General features: G+C 47.7%; 1 protein-coding gene across 1 annotated transcript in view; it reads left to right on the top strand.

Annotated features, from left to right (window-relative positions):
- The window catches only part of Cand1 (Cullin-associated and neddylation-dissociated 1), a 48998-nt gene that overhangs the window by 14397 nt on the left and 15775 nt on the right, over positions 1–18826 (top strand). Inside the window, exons 7-10 of the mRNA XM_068391087.1 lie at positions 7820–7928; positions 8304–8443; positions 8764–8924; positions 17733–17938. Coding sequence (XP_068247188.1) covers positions 7820–7928; positions 8304–8443; positions 8764–8924; positions 17733–17938 — 616 coding nt within the window. The remainder of the gene's footprint in view (positions 1–7819; positions 7929–8303; positions 8444–8763; positions 8925–17732; positions 17939–18826) is intronic.

Here is an 18826-nt window from a genome sequence, read left to right as displayed (position 1 = left end):
TGGGAAGGGAGAAGTCTAATTGGTAAGGGACCTCTGGTAGTGGTTTCACACGCCCCAGTTTTTATACCGACACCCTATAAGGGTGAGCGAGCTGGGTATATTCCTGGCATTCCATGCAACTTTTTTCTCTAGTATATTTAGCAGTATTTATACCTTATAAATGGTGCTTTAAGGAGCATTTCACTGGGCGACACAGGTCCCTCACCCAGAAATAGATTTTTCCTTCGTCAAAATCCCTTACTGAGCATTCAACCATCCCATGCAATGCAGTATACATATCTATCAGAAAAAAAAAAAAGTAATGTAGGCATTAGGTTTAGGCAAAATTGTTAAAGTTGTCATAAAACAGTTGTAAATAGTCTATACACTCATGAAGCATGTTGACAATGAAATTTTCATTAAGGAGGTATTTCATATTTAGTACTTATATGTCGTGCTATTAAGCCCCTTTGAAGGTCTTGGTTTGGGAGGTTATAAAAACAAAACAAAAATTTGACGTTTATACCAAAATTAAGTTGTTCCAACACGAATACTTACCTCGAACTACTTTCTATAGGAGTTACTGGTAATCTCCTCTCTATCGACCAGAGTTTTGCGTATGTTACCCCCCACCCCGCTTTCTAAGTAGACCTACCCCCGGCATTAAGGAATGTGCCCTGAGGGTAGGATCAAGGTAGGTCGCTATCTGGCTGGGTCAGCCTCATCATTAAGTTCTCTGGTCGCGCGGTGTACACACCTCGCTCTCTCTGTCGATCCTTTGTGTGCGTTCTAGTGCCCCACGTGTTCCCAGCGTGGCAACTTACGTTTTCCAGTGTACTTTTCCCAAATGTTCCTGTACATTCACCTTCCACCCGTGTGCTTACCCAGTGTTTTCATTGATTCCCTTAGTGCTTGTGTCGTGCGTTGTGTGCATTATGGAGCAAATCCGCCGTTGTCCTGGGCCTAGAGCCGGGAGATCGTGTGAAGCGTTCCTCTCCAAGCCGGAAGTGGATCCTCACTCCCTTTGTTCCTCCTGTAGGGGAAAGGTTTGCTCTTCAGCAGATACGTGCCCCGAGTGTGTAGACTAGAGCGATATCCAGTGGGTACGTTACGGTACCAAAAAGAGGAAATCAGCGAAACGTTCCCCCAGGAAAATTAGTGTTTCCTCGCCGATACCATCACCCAGTGAGCGGTCTGACGGGGCCTCGCTTTCACCGTCCCCTTCACAGAGTAGGGGACGAGGTAAGTCTAGTGTTGTGGATGAACAAGGCGTCCTTTCCCAGGAGCCCAGTGTAAGTGCAGTGCCAATTGCGGGCCCCTCTAGGGCTAGTGAAGGACCCAGTAGTGTGTCCGGAGAGTCGGCCCTTGTGCTCGGGGGCACGCTTCCTCCGATGACCCCTTGTGGGGTAGTATCGCGGTCTCGGTATCACTGCCGCCCTCGTGGGCCTGTGCTTCTGGATCGTCGTTAGGGGGAGACAACCAGAGGAAAGTTCGACCTTCGGGTAACGATGCTTTCGGTTGGAGGCTCCCGAAGACGCCGGGTAGGTCACCCCTAAGGATAGATGTGACCTTGGATCCCTGGCTCCCTGGCATGGAACGTTTTGAGTCGTTCCCAACCCTCCCCACGGAAGTCCCCGATGACTTCCTCCAGCCCTCGACCTCTGGTGTTCAACGCCCGAAGAAGTCCCCCGCAGTCCCCGCTACCAGCCGACACGCGGTGAACACAGTGTCATCGGGCTCATCGGACGTCTATTCCTCGTCAGAGGAAGAGGTCAGGGTGAAACACCGCCGTCAGAGGGAGCGGTCCAGGAGCGAACGTTCCCGTTCGAGGTCGCGTTCTCGGTATAGCAGAAAGCGCTCCCGCTCCCCAGGCCGTAAGTATAGGAGAAGTAGATCTCCCGGTGGCGCCTGGATCTACGTATCTCGGGACTCAAAGTTGCTTTGTTCCCCAGACCGCCGGTCCAGTGAGCGATCTCCAAGGCTGCCGTCCTCTAAGCACAGCCTTGACCCTCGCGACCTAGCTTGCAGGAAAGACCTCTCTAGAAGGCATAAGTCCTCGAAGCCTCCGGTTCACCCCGCCCAGCGGGGGGAAACGTGCTTCTTGTCAGGCAGCCTGGCCGAACCAGCCCAGCTGGTGCGGCCTTCGGGTCGGAAGGAACGGTTCCCGCTGTCGGGTCAGCCCACGGGAACCGCGTCCTCGGCACCCAGAGCCTTAGGGCGTACGAGAGTTCCCGCTGAACCAGCGGTGCCTGCATTATCCCTATCCCCTGGTGCGGACATACCCGCAGATGAGATCCAGTACCTCGGCAGGACGGCGCCCCTGGCCCCAAGAGCTAGGTGCCCAGTCGGCGTGCCCGGTAACCCAGCTCCCCCGCCCCAGGCCGAGACCTCGGCTGACGGAGGGGAGGGTTCCCCGACGGAGGACTCCGCCTATAGGAGAGTGGTTAGCCTTATCAGAAGGCACCACAATATAGCAGAACCTGCGGCTACGGATGGAGATTCCTGGAGGTCAAGCCTTCTGAGGATCATGCAGACTCCCTCCCAACCTAAGACGTCCCTAGCACTCCCTCTAGCCCGAGATCTAGTTCTAGGGCAAGAGTATGTCGACAAGGTAGTGGCCAGCAATGCCGAGGCCCCCAAAACCCAGAGTACCTCGAAATTGCTCCAGGGCCTCAGAACCCAAGGCAAAGTCTATGTGCCAGCGGGACGTCGCCCAGGTCCCTGTAAAGTGGAGTCGGCCGTAGACATCCTTAGTCAAGGCGTCTCAGACGATAGAGCCTCTTCGGCCCCAGTCTGTTTCTCGCCAGCAGAAGCCTCCATGATGGAGGAAATGTCGCGAGACTTATTAAAAGTCTCCTCTTGGCTGGACTGGTGGGCATCCACTTTGGTGGGCGTTCAAGCCTCCTTCGACCCCGAGGACCCTGACCAGCAAGGCCTACTGAGGGACCTCATTACCTCCGGGGGTAAAACCCTGAAGTTTCTGACTTATCAGTCTCTCGCTCTAACAGCTAACTGGGTTCTCCGTAAGCGAGACACTGTTCTAACGAAGGTGTCTCGGAAGGTACCAGACAGGGAGGCGCGAGCCATTCGCAGCCTACCCCTGTGGGGAGAGTCTTTGTTTCCTCTGAAGGAACTAGAAGCCATAATGGAGAAGGTCTCGAAAAAGAAGGAGGCTAACGTCCCCAGACCGACGACTTCTAGGAGACCGCCCTACAAGAGGTCCGTCTCGGATAGCGCCGCGACGCCCCAAGCCTCTTCCAGCACTACGAGGAGAGAGGCCCCCTCTTCCTCCTGGTTCACAACGCCTCAGCCCCCCCTCAGGGGAGCTCCAGCGCCCTCAAGCTCCTTCAGGTCGGGTTACTCCGCCTCTAGGAGAGGCAGATCAGGCCGCCCCTCTAGAAGAAGATAGAGTGGGAGGCCCCCTATCCCCGCCCAAGCCTCAGGTTGGGGGATGCCTCAGACAACATTGGCAAGCATGGAAGGCTCAAGGGGCAGATCCTTGGACAGTGTCCGTACTGAAGGAGGGCTACAGACTTACGTTCCTAACGGAACCACCCCCTCTTATTCCGGCCAACCGGACAGAATGGCTAGCTCCCAAAGACCCGTTAAAGAGGACCGCCCTTCAAGAGGAGGTATCCTCCATGTTAGAGAAGGGCGCCATGGAAGAAGTTTTTCTCCCAGGGCCAGGTTTCTACAGTCGCCTGTTCCTGGTGGAGAAAGCGACCGGGGGGTGGAGACCGGTTATAGATCTGTCTGCTCTCAACAAGTTCGTCAAGAAGACGGACTTCAAAATGGACACTCCGAAGTCAGTCCTGCTGTCCTTGAGGGAGAAAGATTTTATGATGACCGTCGACCTCAAGGACGCATACTTCCAAATTCCGATCCACCCCTCGAGTCGGAAGTTCCTCCGGGTGAAATGGGGTTCCCAGATCCTGCAATTCAGGACTCTTTGCTTCGGTCTGTCAACAGCGCCCCAGGTGTTCGCGAGAGTCTTCACGACTGTCTCAGCGTGGGCTCACGTACGAGGCATCCGCCTTATCAAATACCTGGACGACTGGTTGCTCCTTTCCGCCTCAAAGGTCCTCTTGGAGGAACAAGGGACAAGTCTCCTCCAGTTTTGCAGAGATCTGGGGATTGTAATCAACCCGAAGAAATCAAATCTATCCCCGTCCACCAGAATGAACTACTTGGGGATGACATTAGACACCATTCGGGGAAAAGTTTTCCCTTCGGAGGACAGGATAAGAAACCTCAGGCACATCATTCAGCCGTTCCTGTCAGAACACCCCAGGAGAGCGAAAGACTGGCAGAGGCTGATAGGCCACCTGGTCTCATTGGGGAAACTAGTTCCCCAGGGGAGGGTAAGGCTCAGATCCATTCAATGGAATCTCAAGAACCTCTGGTGCCAGACGGACTCACAACAGGTGCTAATTCCAGTCCTTCCAAACACGAAACCCTCCCTGGAATGGTGGCATTGCCAGTCGAACTCCCTCAAGGGGATGCCCTTCGGGACCGGCCCTCCCGAGTTACTTCTGTTCACAGACGCCTCCAACCAGGGATGGGGAGCCCATCTCCTCGACGAAACGGCACGAGGTACCTGGTTGGAAGGGGAGAAGCAACTCCACATCAATGTCCTGGAGTTGAAGGCAGTCCAGAAGGCGTGCCTACACTTCGCAAGTCTGCTAAAGGGAAACATCGTGGCGTTGATGTGCGACAACGCCACGGTGGTATCAGACATAAAGAAACAGGGAGGCTTGAAATCGAGAGAGTTGTGCGATCTCACCATAGAGATTCTAGATTGGGCAGAAGAAAATCAAGTGGTGATGTTAGCAAGGTTCATTCCCGGGAAGAAAAACGTTCTGGCCGACAGCCTCAGCAGAATGGGCCAGATAGTAGGGACAGAATGGTCCCTTCTCCCGGAAGTAGCCAAGCTCATCATTCAGCGCTGGGGTTCCCTGGTGATGGACCTCTTTGCAACAAAACTCAACGCCCAACTCCCAGTCTCTTGCTCCCCTGTACCAGACCCGAAAGCAGCCTTAGAAGACGCCTTTCAGCACAAGTGGGACAATCTGGATGTGTACGTTTTTCCCCCTTTCACATTGATAAGACAAGTGCTCAACAGAGTAAGGACCGCCCAAAAGCTAAAGATGACTTTGGTAGCGCCCTGGTGGCCGGAGAGAGAGTGGTTCGCGGACCTAAAAGACCTAGCGAGTCAACCGCCGTGGCCTCTGCCCGCCAGGTCAGACCTTCTGCACCAGCCTCACTTTCTCAGGCTCCACAACAACCCACTCTCCCTTCGTCTTCACGCCTGGAGACTATCAAGCGGCTCCTGAAGAAGGAAGGATATTCTTCCTCCACGGCTAAGAGAATGTCTCTATACCTGAGAAAGTCATCAGCCGCGGTATACCAGGCAAAATGGGCCTCCTTCACGAAGTGGTGCTCTGAGAGGCACACTAGACCTCTTAAGGCCTCTGTCCCAGACATAGCAGATTTTCTGGTGTTTCTTAGGGACAAGGTAGGAATGTCAATTCCAGCCATAAAAGGAGTTCGAGCCGCCTTGGGCCAAGTCTTCCTCCTGAAGGGCATCGACCTGGGGGCCTCAAGACACATAGCGATGCTTGTCAAGAGTTTCGAGCAGTCTTGCCCTCCACAGGCGAGTAGGGTGCCCCCGTGGGACTTAGCCAAGCTCCTGAAGATGCTGTGTCGTCCCCCCTTTGAACCCTTGAAGGATATCGTAGACAGAGATCTCACCCTCAAGGCCGTCATCTTGGTGGCCTTGGCGTCCGCTAAGAGAGTGGGAGAGATCCATGGTCTATCATACGACGTTTCTCATTCAAAGGGGTGGAAAGAAGTATCCTTCAAGTTCGTGCCTTCTTTTGTGGCCAAGACTCAGAACCCAGCAGTCTGGGACCCAAAGTTTGAGGGTTTCTCAATTCCTGCCATCCCTAAGACAGGCAATGCAGAAGACTTGAAATTATGTCCAGTGCGAACAATTAGGAAATACCTGGAAAGAACAGCGCATCTCCGACCAGGCATCAAGAGCCTCTTCGTTTCCACAGGTATTAATAAGAAACAAGTTTCCAAAAACACCATTTCCTTCTGGTTGAGACAAGTTATCGCCAGAACCTACAAGGAAGATGGCATAGCAGTGCCAGGCACTCCTCGACCTCATGACATCAGGGGCCTGAGCACCTCCTTAGCCTTTGAGAAAAACATGGCAGTGGGGCAGATCCTGCGAGCAGGTACTTGGTCGAACCAGTCAACCTTTACTGCCCATTACCTCAAGGACTACTCAAGAAAATCCTTGGACGGGTTCTCCATTGGAACAGTCATCTCTGCCCTCCAAGCGGTGTAACGGTAAAACCCCAGGCGCGATCAAGACTAGCGACCGGTAGGCACAAGTGCGGTTTCCTACCTCCTACCCAGTTGCTTACTTGCCTCTTCGGGGAATACCGACTGTTCCCATAAGATAACACATTCTTCACGACTACGCTCCTGGAAGGAACGTCAAAAGAAGTTTTTCAAAGGGTGAGTACTTAGACACTAACGTGAATTTTTGTGTAGTTACCCTCGCATCCACTTTCTAGTAGGTCCCGTTATCCATAGGCCTCTTGGCCTCCACGTCCCGGGTCAGGGGGTCAGAATAGCACTCCCGCCTCCTAAAGTGTAAGTCTCCTATAGAAAGTAGTTCGAGGTAAGTATTCGTGTTGGAACAAATAAAAAATTTTGAGTAATTTTTTATTTTTCCTAACATACTTACCGAGAACTACTTTCTGGTAATGGCCCTCCCTTCCTTCCCCGAGTGCCTCTCTTCCCTTGCTAGCATTGTGCTAATTCAATAGAACTTAATGATGAGGCTGACCCAGCCAGATAGCGACCTACCTTGATCCTACCCTTTGGGGCACATTCCTTAATGCCGGGGGTAGGTCTACTTAGAAAGCGGGGTGGGGGGTAACATACGCAAAACTCTGGTCGATAGAGAGGAGATTACCAGTAACTCCTATAGAAAGTAGTTCTCGGTAAGTATGTTAGGAAAAATAAAAATTACTCAAAATTTTTGATTTATCTTATTTTTCCAGTGTTTGGTGTACAGTATTGTCATTGGACCACTTAAATGTTTGTACATGATATTGATTCATAGAATTTATCATTTGTTTTCTTCAAGTTTTTATTTTATGGTATTCAATCTTGTATGGAATTAGTATTATTTTGCCAACACATTTATTATCCTCTTTCACTACAAGAAGTTTTAGATTAGGAATGGGTTATTACAATTTGACAGGTTATTTTTTGTTTGTATGCAAAAGGTATTTCATTTTATTGTTTACAGTACAGCATTGTATGTGAACTGTGCTCATATTGAAAGAAATTAAATACTGTAATAGAAGCTAAAAATGGGGAAATAATTACCTGATAGAAGAATATAATTCTGTGTGTCTTAAATTTCTTTGCAATTTTTTCTTTAGTGTTGAGAGTTTGGAACAGTTGCGATTTTTTTTTAAATCAAGGATGGTTTAAATAGCCTTATACAATATTGAAAGATGTCCTGTTACGAAATTAATTTTATTTCAATTTTTCTAAGGCCTGTGAGCTACTCAAACTTGCTGCTATTGTTAATAGTTTATGTTGCATTACTATCACTTATTCTTTAAGATTATTTCACTTGACAAATTCTTTCCTACCATTTCAATTCACATTTGATAAAAGATTTTGTGATGTCACTTTAGGAATGTTATTGTTATTTTTATTAATTTGTTTGGGGTTTACTGTATCGATACTAATATCAAGCTCTAGATTTGACGCCACCCGAGTCATGTTTGTTTTTTTTTCTTTTTTTCAGGTGCGTCGCTCATCGGCAAAATGCTTAGAGGCTGTTATCTCAACAAGACACGAAATGCTCATAGAGTTTTACAAAACAGTTTCGCCACAGCTCATTAGTAGATTTAAAGGTAATTGTCATCTTAGTTGCTTTTGCTTGTTATGAGAAAGATTTATTTTAAGTGAAATTAAGCCTAGAGTTTTATGGGGCATTCAGATTCATACTTTTTTGATGAAAGAATGCATTAAGGTATAAATCCTTTTTCCATTTTTTGTGGTGTACAGTATTCAAATTTTTATTTTACAAAGTTTCTTGTGATTCTTTAGCTGCACTTCAAGTTATTTCCTTAATTTAAACATTGAAGATTATAAGGATTTAGAATAAGATTATAAGGATTTAGAATTACATTTTCAGCTGGAGTTTGATGAAAGTTTATGATCTTAATATTTACCAGTGATATACTCTGTAAACAAATGTTATCCTTTTTTTTTTTTTTTTATTTCAGAGAGAGAAGAGAATGTTAAAGTCGACATCTTCCATGCATATATGGCATTATTAAGACAAACGCGGCCTTCACTCAGCCTGAGCCTTGATCCTGATGCAATGGAACAAGAAGAGGGAACAATTTCTATGCTTAAACAACAAGTAAGCTATCCCTCTGAAATAAAAGTATATATCACTTATTTTGGATTACCTTTTATTATAGACTGGGGAGAATAGAAGAACTAGGTCTTGAGATAATGCTATAAAGGTCAAGTTAAAATGAAGCAGCTGTTTATCTAGTTATATATATATAGAAAGTCTTGTAGATTTTACTGTTTTCTGTAGTCACGATAAAAGTGTCAAGATGTTTAATGCATAGATAGAGTTTGCGTTTATATCAGGTGTTCAGCTCTCTGGTATAGTTGTTTGGATTGTTTAAATGTGTGGAAATATATTAATTTAGAAGAAAAAATACCTTTTAGGTTCCAGCGTTAGTTAAGGCCATACATCGTCAAATGAAAGAGAAGAGTATCAAGACACGTCAAGGATGCTTTGCTTTGTTGACGGAGTTAGTACAAGTATATCCCGGTGCACTTACACATCACATACCAGCGCTTATTCCAGGCATACAGTTCTCACTAGGGTAAGTACTGAATTCATATTGCCAAGCTCAAGTTCTTATTTCTTAAATGTTATTTGTTCCAACACGGTTACTTACCTAGAACTACCTTCTCAGGAGTTACTGGTAACTCTACCTAACCGACCAGCTTTTTGTATAGTTTACCCTCTTTCCGTTTTCTACGGGGTCAACCTCAGGCAGTGTGATACGTGCCCTGAGGCAACCTGGGGTCGGGCAGCGTGCTAGCTCAGGTCGAATCGTCAGTGAGTTTCTGGTCGCGGCGTGATCAACATCTCGCCGCGCTCTCTCTTACCTTGTGCGATCCTTTGTGTCCCCCGATCCTTTGTGCTTACTGCGTGTTACCCATGTGTTTCCCTTTGCATCCTTGTGTCTCTGGGTGTATTAGCGTTGCGTTATGGATCAACCTGAGATTGATCCCCACTCCTTGTACTCCACGTGAAGGGAGAAAGTGTGTTCCCCTGCCTCTACGTGCCCAGAGTGTGCTAACTGGAGTGAGATCCAGTGGGTGCTCTTCGGGACTAAGAAGAAGAAGGCGGCTAAGAAGTCGCCTAAGGAATCCAGTGTCTCGTCGTCTGTGGTTTCCCCAGACGTCTCGGCAGACCGTAGCTCCCGTCCTTCTTCCCCTACCCAGAGTAGGGGACGAGGTAAGTCCGTTGCGGGGAAGAGGCCCATTGCCCTTCCCCAAGAGTCTGATATTCCTGTGGGGAAGTGTCTAGTGTGGGTCCTGAGAGTAGTGCGGGAGTGTGGGTAGAAGGCGAGGTCCTGGTGCCTGCAGGTCCCGTCTCCTCGGAAGATCCTATGTGGGGGAAACCAAGTGTGGATTCTTCCCCAGCATCATGGCGTATTTCAGGTACTTCAACCGCTCCCTCGTCTACGCTACCCCCTGTGTTTCTGCAGCCTCCCACATCTGAGAAACGTCGAGGATTTCCCCCTGCAGTCTTGGACGTTTCTTCTAAGAAGAAAGCAAAGAAGAGCAAGTCCAAGGAGTGGGTGAACATCACAGTGCCCCGGAGCGAGCTGTTTAAGGTTACCACAGCCGCGGCCGCTTCCGGGTGGCTCCCTAGAGCCTCGCCTTCTGTGTCTCATCCTCCTACCTCCTCCTTCGGACCAGTCGCCCGGCAAGAGGGGTCGAACCAGGCCCCCCGTGGAGTGACTAACCCAACGGTGGCCTCCGCTTCTTCTTCCCTTAGGAAGGACGTACGTCTTATGAAGGAAGGCTTAGCGTCGACCACGGGCACCTTGGAGGCCTTCCTAAAGCACCAAGGGCGCCCGTCGGTCCGCATGGATCCCCCATCCACGGGGTCCCCCGTGGAACAAGGTACTCCCATGACGGATACCTTCATCCCCACGGGGCAGCCCATACCACGGGTATCTTATGAAGGAAGGCTTAGCGTCGACCATGGGCACCTTGGAGGCCTTCCTAAAGCACCAAGGGCGCCCGTCGGTCCGCATGGATCCCCCATCCACGGAGTCCCCCGTGGAACAAGGTACTCCCATGACGGATACCTTCGTCCCCACGGGGCAGCCCATACCACGGGCAGACTCGTCCAGCGTTGCCTTTCCCACTGTCACGGAGTACCCCCGTACGGAGGAACTGGTGACGGATGGCCTGCTGGAAGGAGGGGAGTGCTTGTCTGACGACATCTCCTCCTACCGTAAGGTTCTGGCCCTAATTCGTCGACACCACCGATTAGACGAACCTAAGCCCTCGGGAGCAAAGGCCATGCTCTCCGGACTGTCCATAATGATCGTCAACCCTATGCAACAAAAGCCTTCATTGTCTCTCCCTCTCGCTCCGGACGTGTAGTAGGGGATGGAGAAAATAGATGGCTACCTGGCAGGACTGGCGGAGGCCCCCAGAAGCCAGAGTTCCTCCAAGCTGCTTCCAGGGCTGAAATCGCAGAAACTTTTCTACGTCCCAGTAGGGCATCGCAGCGGACCCCGTGCGGTAGAACAGAGGTGACCTCACTGAACCAGGGAGTCTTGGAAGACAGGGCCACCACTGCCCCCGTGTGCTTTTCCCCGTCAGAAGCCTCTATGATGGAGGACATGGCACAGGACCTTGTCTACAGGTCCTCCTCGTTGGATTGGTGGTCTTGTGACTTGGTGGGGTTTTAGGCGTCCCACGACCTCTCCCTTCCAGACAATCAGGCCACGCTGAAGGAGATAGTTAGTTCAGGAGGCAAGGCCTTTTATAAGTTTTTGTCGTCCCAGTCCCTGTCTATGGCTATGAACTGGGTACTTAGAAAGAGGGATACTGTCCTTAGCAAATTGGTGCAGAAGTTATCGGACAGAGAAGCTAGGAGACAGGAATTCCTCCGTGTGGGGAAACGACATTTTCCCCATCAAATTGGTGGAGGATACGATGGAGAAAGTGAGGAGGGTGAGAGACACGGACCTTAGGACTCCCCCCCCCATGAGGAAGCCCGTGTTTAGAAGAGCCTCAGTGGACGTCCCTCACTCCTCCCAGTCCGCCCCTTTGCTGCCTCGAAGAGACCCACCGTCAGCTCCTTGGCTTCAAATCTCTCAGCAGTCCACCCGTAGGACCAACGCAGCCCCTCAGTCAGCCTTCAGACCCTCCTACAGTAACTCTAGGAGAGGTCGCTCTGGCCGCTCCTCCAGAAGGAGGTAGGAAGAGAGGCCCCCTACTCCTTCAGGAGCCCCTAGTAGGGGGATGCCTCAGACATTTTTGGCAAGCAGGGCGGGATCTCGGTGCCGATCCCTGGACGGTGACGGTCCTGAAAAAGGGCTACAGACTCCCTTTCCTAGAAGAGCCTCACTCTCTCATCCCAGCCCATCCGGCCGAGTGGCTGGTTCCAAAGGACCCCTTGAAGAGGTCGGCACTACAAGAGGGAGTAGCGTCCATAATCGCCAAGGGAGCTTTAGAGACAGTGGAGAACCCCGGCCAGGGTTTCTTCAGCAGGCTGTTCCTTGTGGAGGAATCGGCAGGAGGGTGGAGGCCGGTCATAGATCTCTCAGCCCTCAACAAGTTCGTCTCAAAGACGGACTTCAAAATGGACACCCCCAAGACAGTGCTAGCAGCCTTGAGGGAGGGGGAATTCCTCATGTCTCTCGACCTCAAGGATGACTATTTTCAAATCCCCGTGCACCCCTCCAGCAGGAAGTTCCTCAGAATAAAGTGGGAGTCCAGTGTCCTGCAGTTCAAAACCCTGTGCTTCGGCCTTTCAACGGCCCCGCAAGTGTTCACGAGGGTGTTCACCACGTTCTCGGCATGGGCACACGAGAAAGGCATACGACTGCTCAGGTACCTGGACGACTGGTTGCTTCTTTCTGCCTCGGGAACAACTCCCAAGCAAGGCGTTCTGTTGCTCGACCTCTGCAGGGTATTAGGGATCACGGTCAACCTAGGGAAGTCCTAACTAGTCCCCAGCACCAGAATGACTTACTTGGGGATGGTCCTGGACACCCAGTTAGTAAGAGCCTTCCCCTCAGGGGAGAGGTTAGCCAACCTGGAACATATCCTTCAACCCTTCCTGACGGGACAACCCAGGAGGGCCAAGGACTGGCAGAAGTTACTGGGTCATCTGGTTTCGCTGGAAAAATTAGTACCGCAAGGGAGACTCAGGCTCCGCCCGGTACAGTGGAATCGGAAGGAGTCTTGGACCCAAGGCAAGGAGCCCCACAAAATAGTCTTAGTCCTCCCGAAAACGAGAGAGACCCTTCCTTGGTGGAACATCAGGTCGAACACAGAGAAGGGAATGCCCTTCGCCCCCGATCCCCCGGAGATGCTGTTGTTCACGAATGAATCGAAGGAGGGTTGGGGAGCACACCTGCTACGGGAATCGACAAAAGGGCAGTGGTCCAGCAAGGAGGCGTCTCTCCATATAAACATCCTGGAGATGATAGCGGTTCTGAGGGCGTATCGACAGTTCGTACACTTCCTGCGAGGAAACACTGTGGCGTTAATGTGCGACAACAACACAGTAGTGGCGTATGTAAAGAAACAGGGAGACATGAAGTCAAGGGTCCTATGCGCCCTAACCAGGGAACTGTTAGAGTGGGCGACAGAAGAAGGGATAGAACTGACGGCAAGGTTCATCCCAGGAAAGAGGAACGTGATGGCTGACGGCCTCAGCAGGGCGGGTCAAGTGATAGGTTCAGAGTGGACCCTACACCCGGAGGTAGCTCGGGCAGTCATCCTAATGTGGGGCTCCCCAGTGATAGACTTATTCGCCACACGTCTGAACGCCCAACTCCCCGTGTTCTGTTCTCCGATCCCAGACCCATCAGCAGCGTTCGAGGACGCCTTCCAACATCCCTGGGACGACCTCGATGTGTACGCCTTCCCTCCCTTCAGTTTGATCAGGCAAGTGTTGAACAGAGTGAGATTGTCGTCCAACCTGTCGATGACTTTGGTAGCGCCCTGGTGGCCGGAGAGAGACTGCTGGTTCGCAGACCTAAAAGAATTAGATCTTCGTCCTCCTTGGCCGCTTCCAAACAGGCCAGACCTCCTGCGTCAACCTCACTTTCACAGGTGGCACGAAAACCCTCGATCCCTCCGCCTTCACGCGTGGAGGTTATCGAGAAGCTCCTGAAGAAAGAAGGATACTCATCGAGAACAGAGGCGAGGATGTCGGGTTATCTACGGCATTCCTCGGCAGTAGTCTACCAGGCAAAGTGGGCAGTCTTCGTGAAGTGGTGTGCGTCCAAGAACATCAGGCCCTTAGGGTCGTCGATCCAGGACATTGCAGACTTTCTGGTGTACCTGAGAGACGACGTGGGTTCGTCCATTCCGGGCATCAAAGGAGTTCGAGCAGCCCTAGGTCAAGTCTTCCTTCTTAGGGACATTGACTCGGGAGCCTCAAGGCACATCTCTATGCTCATCCGCAGTTTTGAACCATCATGTCCCCCCCAGGAAGTACGGGTTTCGCAGTGAGACCTAGCCAGAGTTCTCAAGGTTCTGTCAGAGCCACCCTTCGAACCTCTCAGGGACGTACTAGACAGGGAACTCACCCTTAAAACAGCATTTCTTTTAGCCCTGGCCTCGGCGAAAAGAGTGAGCGAGTTACACGGCCTCTCTTACGAGGTCTCACACTCCAAAGGGTGGAGAGAAGTTACCTTTAGGTTCGTCCCTAGCTTTGTGGCGAAGACGCAGAACCCGGCGTGTTGTGATCCTCGGTTTGATGGTTTTTCGGTGCCAGCCATCCCTCGCTCCGACAACCCGAGGGATCTACTCTTATGTCCCGTGAGAACAGTAAGAAAATACGTGGAGAGGACCGCAAAATTCCGCCCTCAGATCAAAAATTTATTCATCTCAACAGGCCGGGTGAAGAAACCGATCTCGAACTCTATCTCTTTCTGGCTGCGACAGGTGATAAAGAGGGCCTACGAGGGTTTTGGGACTCCTCTCCCAGAAAAACCAAGGCCACATGATATTAGAGGTCTGAGCACCTCCCTGGCCTTCGAGAAAAACGTGGCTTTGGGAAAGATCCTGAAGGCTGGGACCTGGTCTAGACAGTCCACCTTCACGGAACACTATCTCAAAGGTTGCTCGAGGATATCCTTGGACAGGTTTTCCATTGGCCCAATCATTTTGGCCCTTCAAGAGATCTAAGGTCATAGCCCCAGGGTAACCGGGGGTGTTAATGCCAAGAGACACTAGTTCCTTCCTTAACCTTACCCCCTTTTCTTCCTTCCCCAGACCGTCCGGGCCAGGAAGATGTTGAAAAGACCTTAGTCACTTAAAGGAACGCCCTTCAAGAGGACATGTATCGGAGTTGGTTTTGAAAGGGTAAGCCATTAGACACTAAGTGAGTTTTTTTGGATAGTTTCCCCTACTTTTCGTGCAGTTTTCTAGTGGTCGTGGAACCAAGACCTCCTTAGAGGTTCCCTCTCTCGCGTGCATCCCCGTCGACTTCTGATCCCTGCAGGACACTCCTACCGCCTAAAGTGTAAGTCTCCTAAGAAGGTAGTTCTAGGTAAGTAACCGTGTTGGAACAAATCACAAATTTTTAAGTAATTTGTATTTTTCCTAACATACTTACCTAGAACTACCTTCGGGTTATGGCCCACCCATTCTTCCCCGAGAACCTGCAGGATCGAGTAGTACCTATTCCAACGAAACTTACTGACGATTCAACCTGAGCTAGCATGCTGCCCGACCCCGGGTCGCCTCAGGGCACGTATCACACTGCCTGAGGTTGACCCCGTAGGAAACGGAAAGAGGGTAAACTATACAAAAAGCTGGTCGGTTAGGTAGAGTTACCAGTAACTCCTAAGAAGGTAGTTCTTGGTAGGTAAGTATGTTAGGAAAAATACAAATTACTTGAAAATTTGTGATCTTTATTGTGTGAAATCATTTAGATGAAAGAGAATCTACAAATCATCGTTACATTTTCCTCTGAAATTTTTTTTTCATATACCTGATAACTGATCTTGGTTAATTTCTTCTATATTCCTAAGAAATGCAAACATTTTTGCAAGTATTTTTACCTATTAACTCTGGCATTCTGTATCAGATAAAGTTGAAAGGTGTAACAAAACCCTTACAAGCTGAAAGAAAATAATAGCAATTTTTTTTTAATAGCTCAATGTAACTAAATATGTGCTACAGTATCTATAAATATTTGTAGTTAGTATTCATATGTTTTTATACTTCAATCACATTCTTGGACAATAAGAAAAGGAAAGAAGAGGAAAATACCCTCAAACTTTGTAATAAGTTCTTTTTTGTTCCTTTGATGAGCTTGTTCTATTTGCAAAGTCCAATTCCTTGTGTGTAAAGGTGGGTGTTGCCATCTACATAAGCTTGAGAAGTTTATTTTGTGTCTTTTTACTCTAGGACAACCTGTCAGTCATACATACCTTTTAAAAGAAGCCATCCAAGTGTATAACCATCAGCATCCAATCCTAGGACTCCAAAAATGAGAGCTGTATGGATCGTTTTTGCTTTTCCCGTCTCTACATATACTTTGAAGTTCACTTATGTATTTGTGTGCAGGACTGAAGCCTATTATAGAGTATTACCAATACTCTATTTTTCAGTAAAATGTTCTCTTCCCATGTTCTCAATCCTCTCCCTCTGTACAAAGATGGTTAGTAGTCAGGATAGAAGGATACTGTCCAGTAGGTTTCACCAAACTGGATCCCACACTGGCCTGCCTGCCTTCCTGGCAAGCATCATACCAAGGACACCCCAAAGTACTTCAACTTTTGAATAGAGGAATCCATTTGGTTGGAGATGACCACAGTCAGTGTCAGCAAGAATGTAGAAAATCCATTGCCTTTAGACATCTTGAAACCTAGCAGTTAGTCATAGCTATTATATTGTAATAGAGGCTACTGGTTTATCGAGTTCTCCCAGCACAGTTAGACTGGGTTTGATGATATTACATTACCTTTGGCTTCTTTTTTTTATCACTCACTAAGTCCAGTTTCACTAAGGCACAGGAGAATAAATTTTGCTCAGCAGTGAGCAAGTCCCTACAAACGTTTTAAAGGTATTCCATACCATCCTTGGATTTGAGTGCCTCGGCAACACCTTGGGACGACTGCTTTTTCAACCAGGGAACCCATTTGTCTTTCAAAGCATAGGTTAATCAGTTACTCAGTTGGTAAACCTGTTATCCTGCTTTGACAGATGGTACATTCAATTGTAGTTATCCTCCTCTTTCCATGCGGTAGAGCAGAGTCAATTGAAGTTGTGGGTACTTTTTGTTTTTTTACTGATCATCCCTACAAGCTCAACTAGATATTTTCCCACTCTCTAACTTCTGGAAAATTATAAGTTTTGATGACTGGCAGAAGTGTGCAATCAAACACCCCTGAACTTTATTCATTGTCTCGTTTTGAAGTAGAACCAGGTTTCCTACTTCTTGACAGTCGCTCATCAACATTAGTCTTCTGAACTATGAGGTTTGCCTGTTATGGGTCCTTTGAACTTTGTATCCAATTGCAAATGTCAGGATTGAAATCTGTTGCTCTAACTGAGTATGCTCACCTATTATTATTATTACTAGCTAAGCTACACCCCTAGTTGGAGAAGCAGTATGCTAGAAGCCTAAGGGTTCCAATAAGGAAAAATAACCCATTGAGGAAAGAAAATAAATTATGAAAAGTACTGTAATGAACGATTGAAATAACATTTTGAGAACAGTAACAACATTAAAACAGATCTTTTATGTATATAAACTATAAAAAGAGACTTATGTCAGCCAACGTAAAAACATTTGCTGCAAGTTTTAATTTTTTAAGTTCTACCAACTCAACTACCCGATTAGGAAGATCATTCCACAATTTGTTCCGGTTGGAAGAAAACCTCCAGAACATCATGCAGCACCGAGTTTCGTGATGGAGAAGGCATGACTAATAGAATTAATTACATGCCTAGTATCACGAACATATCTTTGTTATTTCACCTCAATGACTGCATTTGTATTCCTCATAATTTACATAATGCACAAGACCCTGAGCATTTCTCTCAAGTCTGTTCCAATACTCATTATTTGTCTTCAGTTTAAGCCCTCTTCTAGATTGTAAAGTGCAGTAAGAAAGCGTGATAAGTTTGTGATAAAACCGGTAATTTTTATAAAAAAAACTATTTTTATACCTGCTTATCAATCAGAAAAGGGTTCCCTTCTGTTGGCTTTGGCAAGCTCATGGAAGCAACTGTAGGATACATGAGGTTATGATGAGTCTAAAGCTTCATGGCCACCAGCAAGTCGGGAAAGACTTATGAGGAAAGGATTTGTATGAAAAACTACTTTAGAGTTATCAAAGTATAGTTTTTTAATTTTTAGTCATGTATGCATTTATATATTACCAGTGATTAATTGTATGTTTTGTTTACAGGGACAAGAACAGCAGTAGTAACATGAAGATAGATACATTATCATTTGTACATTGCCTATTAGTACACCACAGTGGGGAAGTTTTTCATCCACATATTGGTGAAATTCTGCCACCAGTTGTCACCTGCGTTGCAGACCCATTTTATAAAATAACTGCTGAAGCACTTCTCGTATTGCAACAGATTGTTAAGGTCATTAGACCATTAGGTAAGTAAAATACTGTTGGATGAAATGCTTATTTTTGTGTTGTATTTATCACTAGAAGATAGTGAAGAAACTTCTCTTACCATAATCATTCAGATTTTGTAAGCATAACTTGTTCTGTGGAAAGACTCAAAGTATCTCATTTATTTAATTGGTGCAATATATTCATTTAATTCAGCATTGCAGTAAAAATTCTCTCTCGAGCTATATAATTGCAAACGTAGTCATTGTGTTTACAATTCCTCTGACATCATTGAAAACTAATTGGCTGTGTTTCTTTTAGCTTAACCAGTCCTTCATTTATTTGTTTCTGTTAGTTTGAATACTGTTATTTTCTTACTTATTTAAGTAGGATAGAGTAAAATTCTATGTATTATTCTTGGCTGTATCTTACAAGATAAATATATTTTACTGTCTTGTATTGTTTTGTTGACTATAAAGTCTTCCTTGTTATGAAGCAGTTTGTAAAGACAGCAAAATGTAAGTAAAGAGTTTGAATTACAGCAAGATAAAGCTAAAGTGGTTAGATGGCTAAGAGTTATATTTCAAACAATGTAATTAACAGTGGGATTCCTTCAATAATATCAGTGCTCAACTTTTAAATTTATTTCTGAGAAAACAATGTAGGGTGGAGTATTCCTGTATTATGATTTAAAGCTTCTTTGTTCCGACACAATATACTCAGCGAGAACCACTTTCTATAGGAGAGTCACTTGACCTCTCAATCTCGACCAAGATTTTCGCGCGTTAACCCCCTATCTCGCTCCATATAGTTTCTACCCCCGCCGCCAGGATTCGCCCTGCGGGCAGGATTAGGGCAGATCACTGCCTTCCCGGGTCAGCATCCCCGTTAAGTTCTTGGTCGTGAGATGTGAAACATCTCACCCTCTC

This window comes from Palaemon carinicauda, chromosome 17 (genome assembly GCF_036898095.1).
Source record: "Palaemon carinicauda isolate YSFRI2023 chromosome 17, ASM3689809v2, whole genome shotgun sequence".
Classification (NCBI taxonomy): domain Eukaryota; kingdom Metazoa; phylum Arthropoda; class Malacostraca; order Decapoda; family Palaemonidae; genus Palaemon; species Palaemon carinicauda.
Note: the sequence above shows the minus strand (reverse complement) of the source record. Positions and strands in the feature narration are given on the sequence as shown.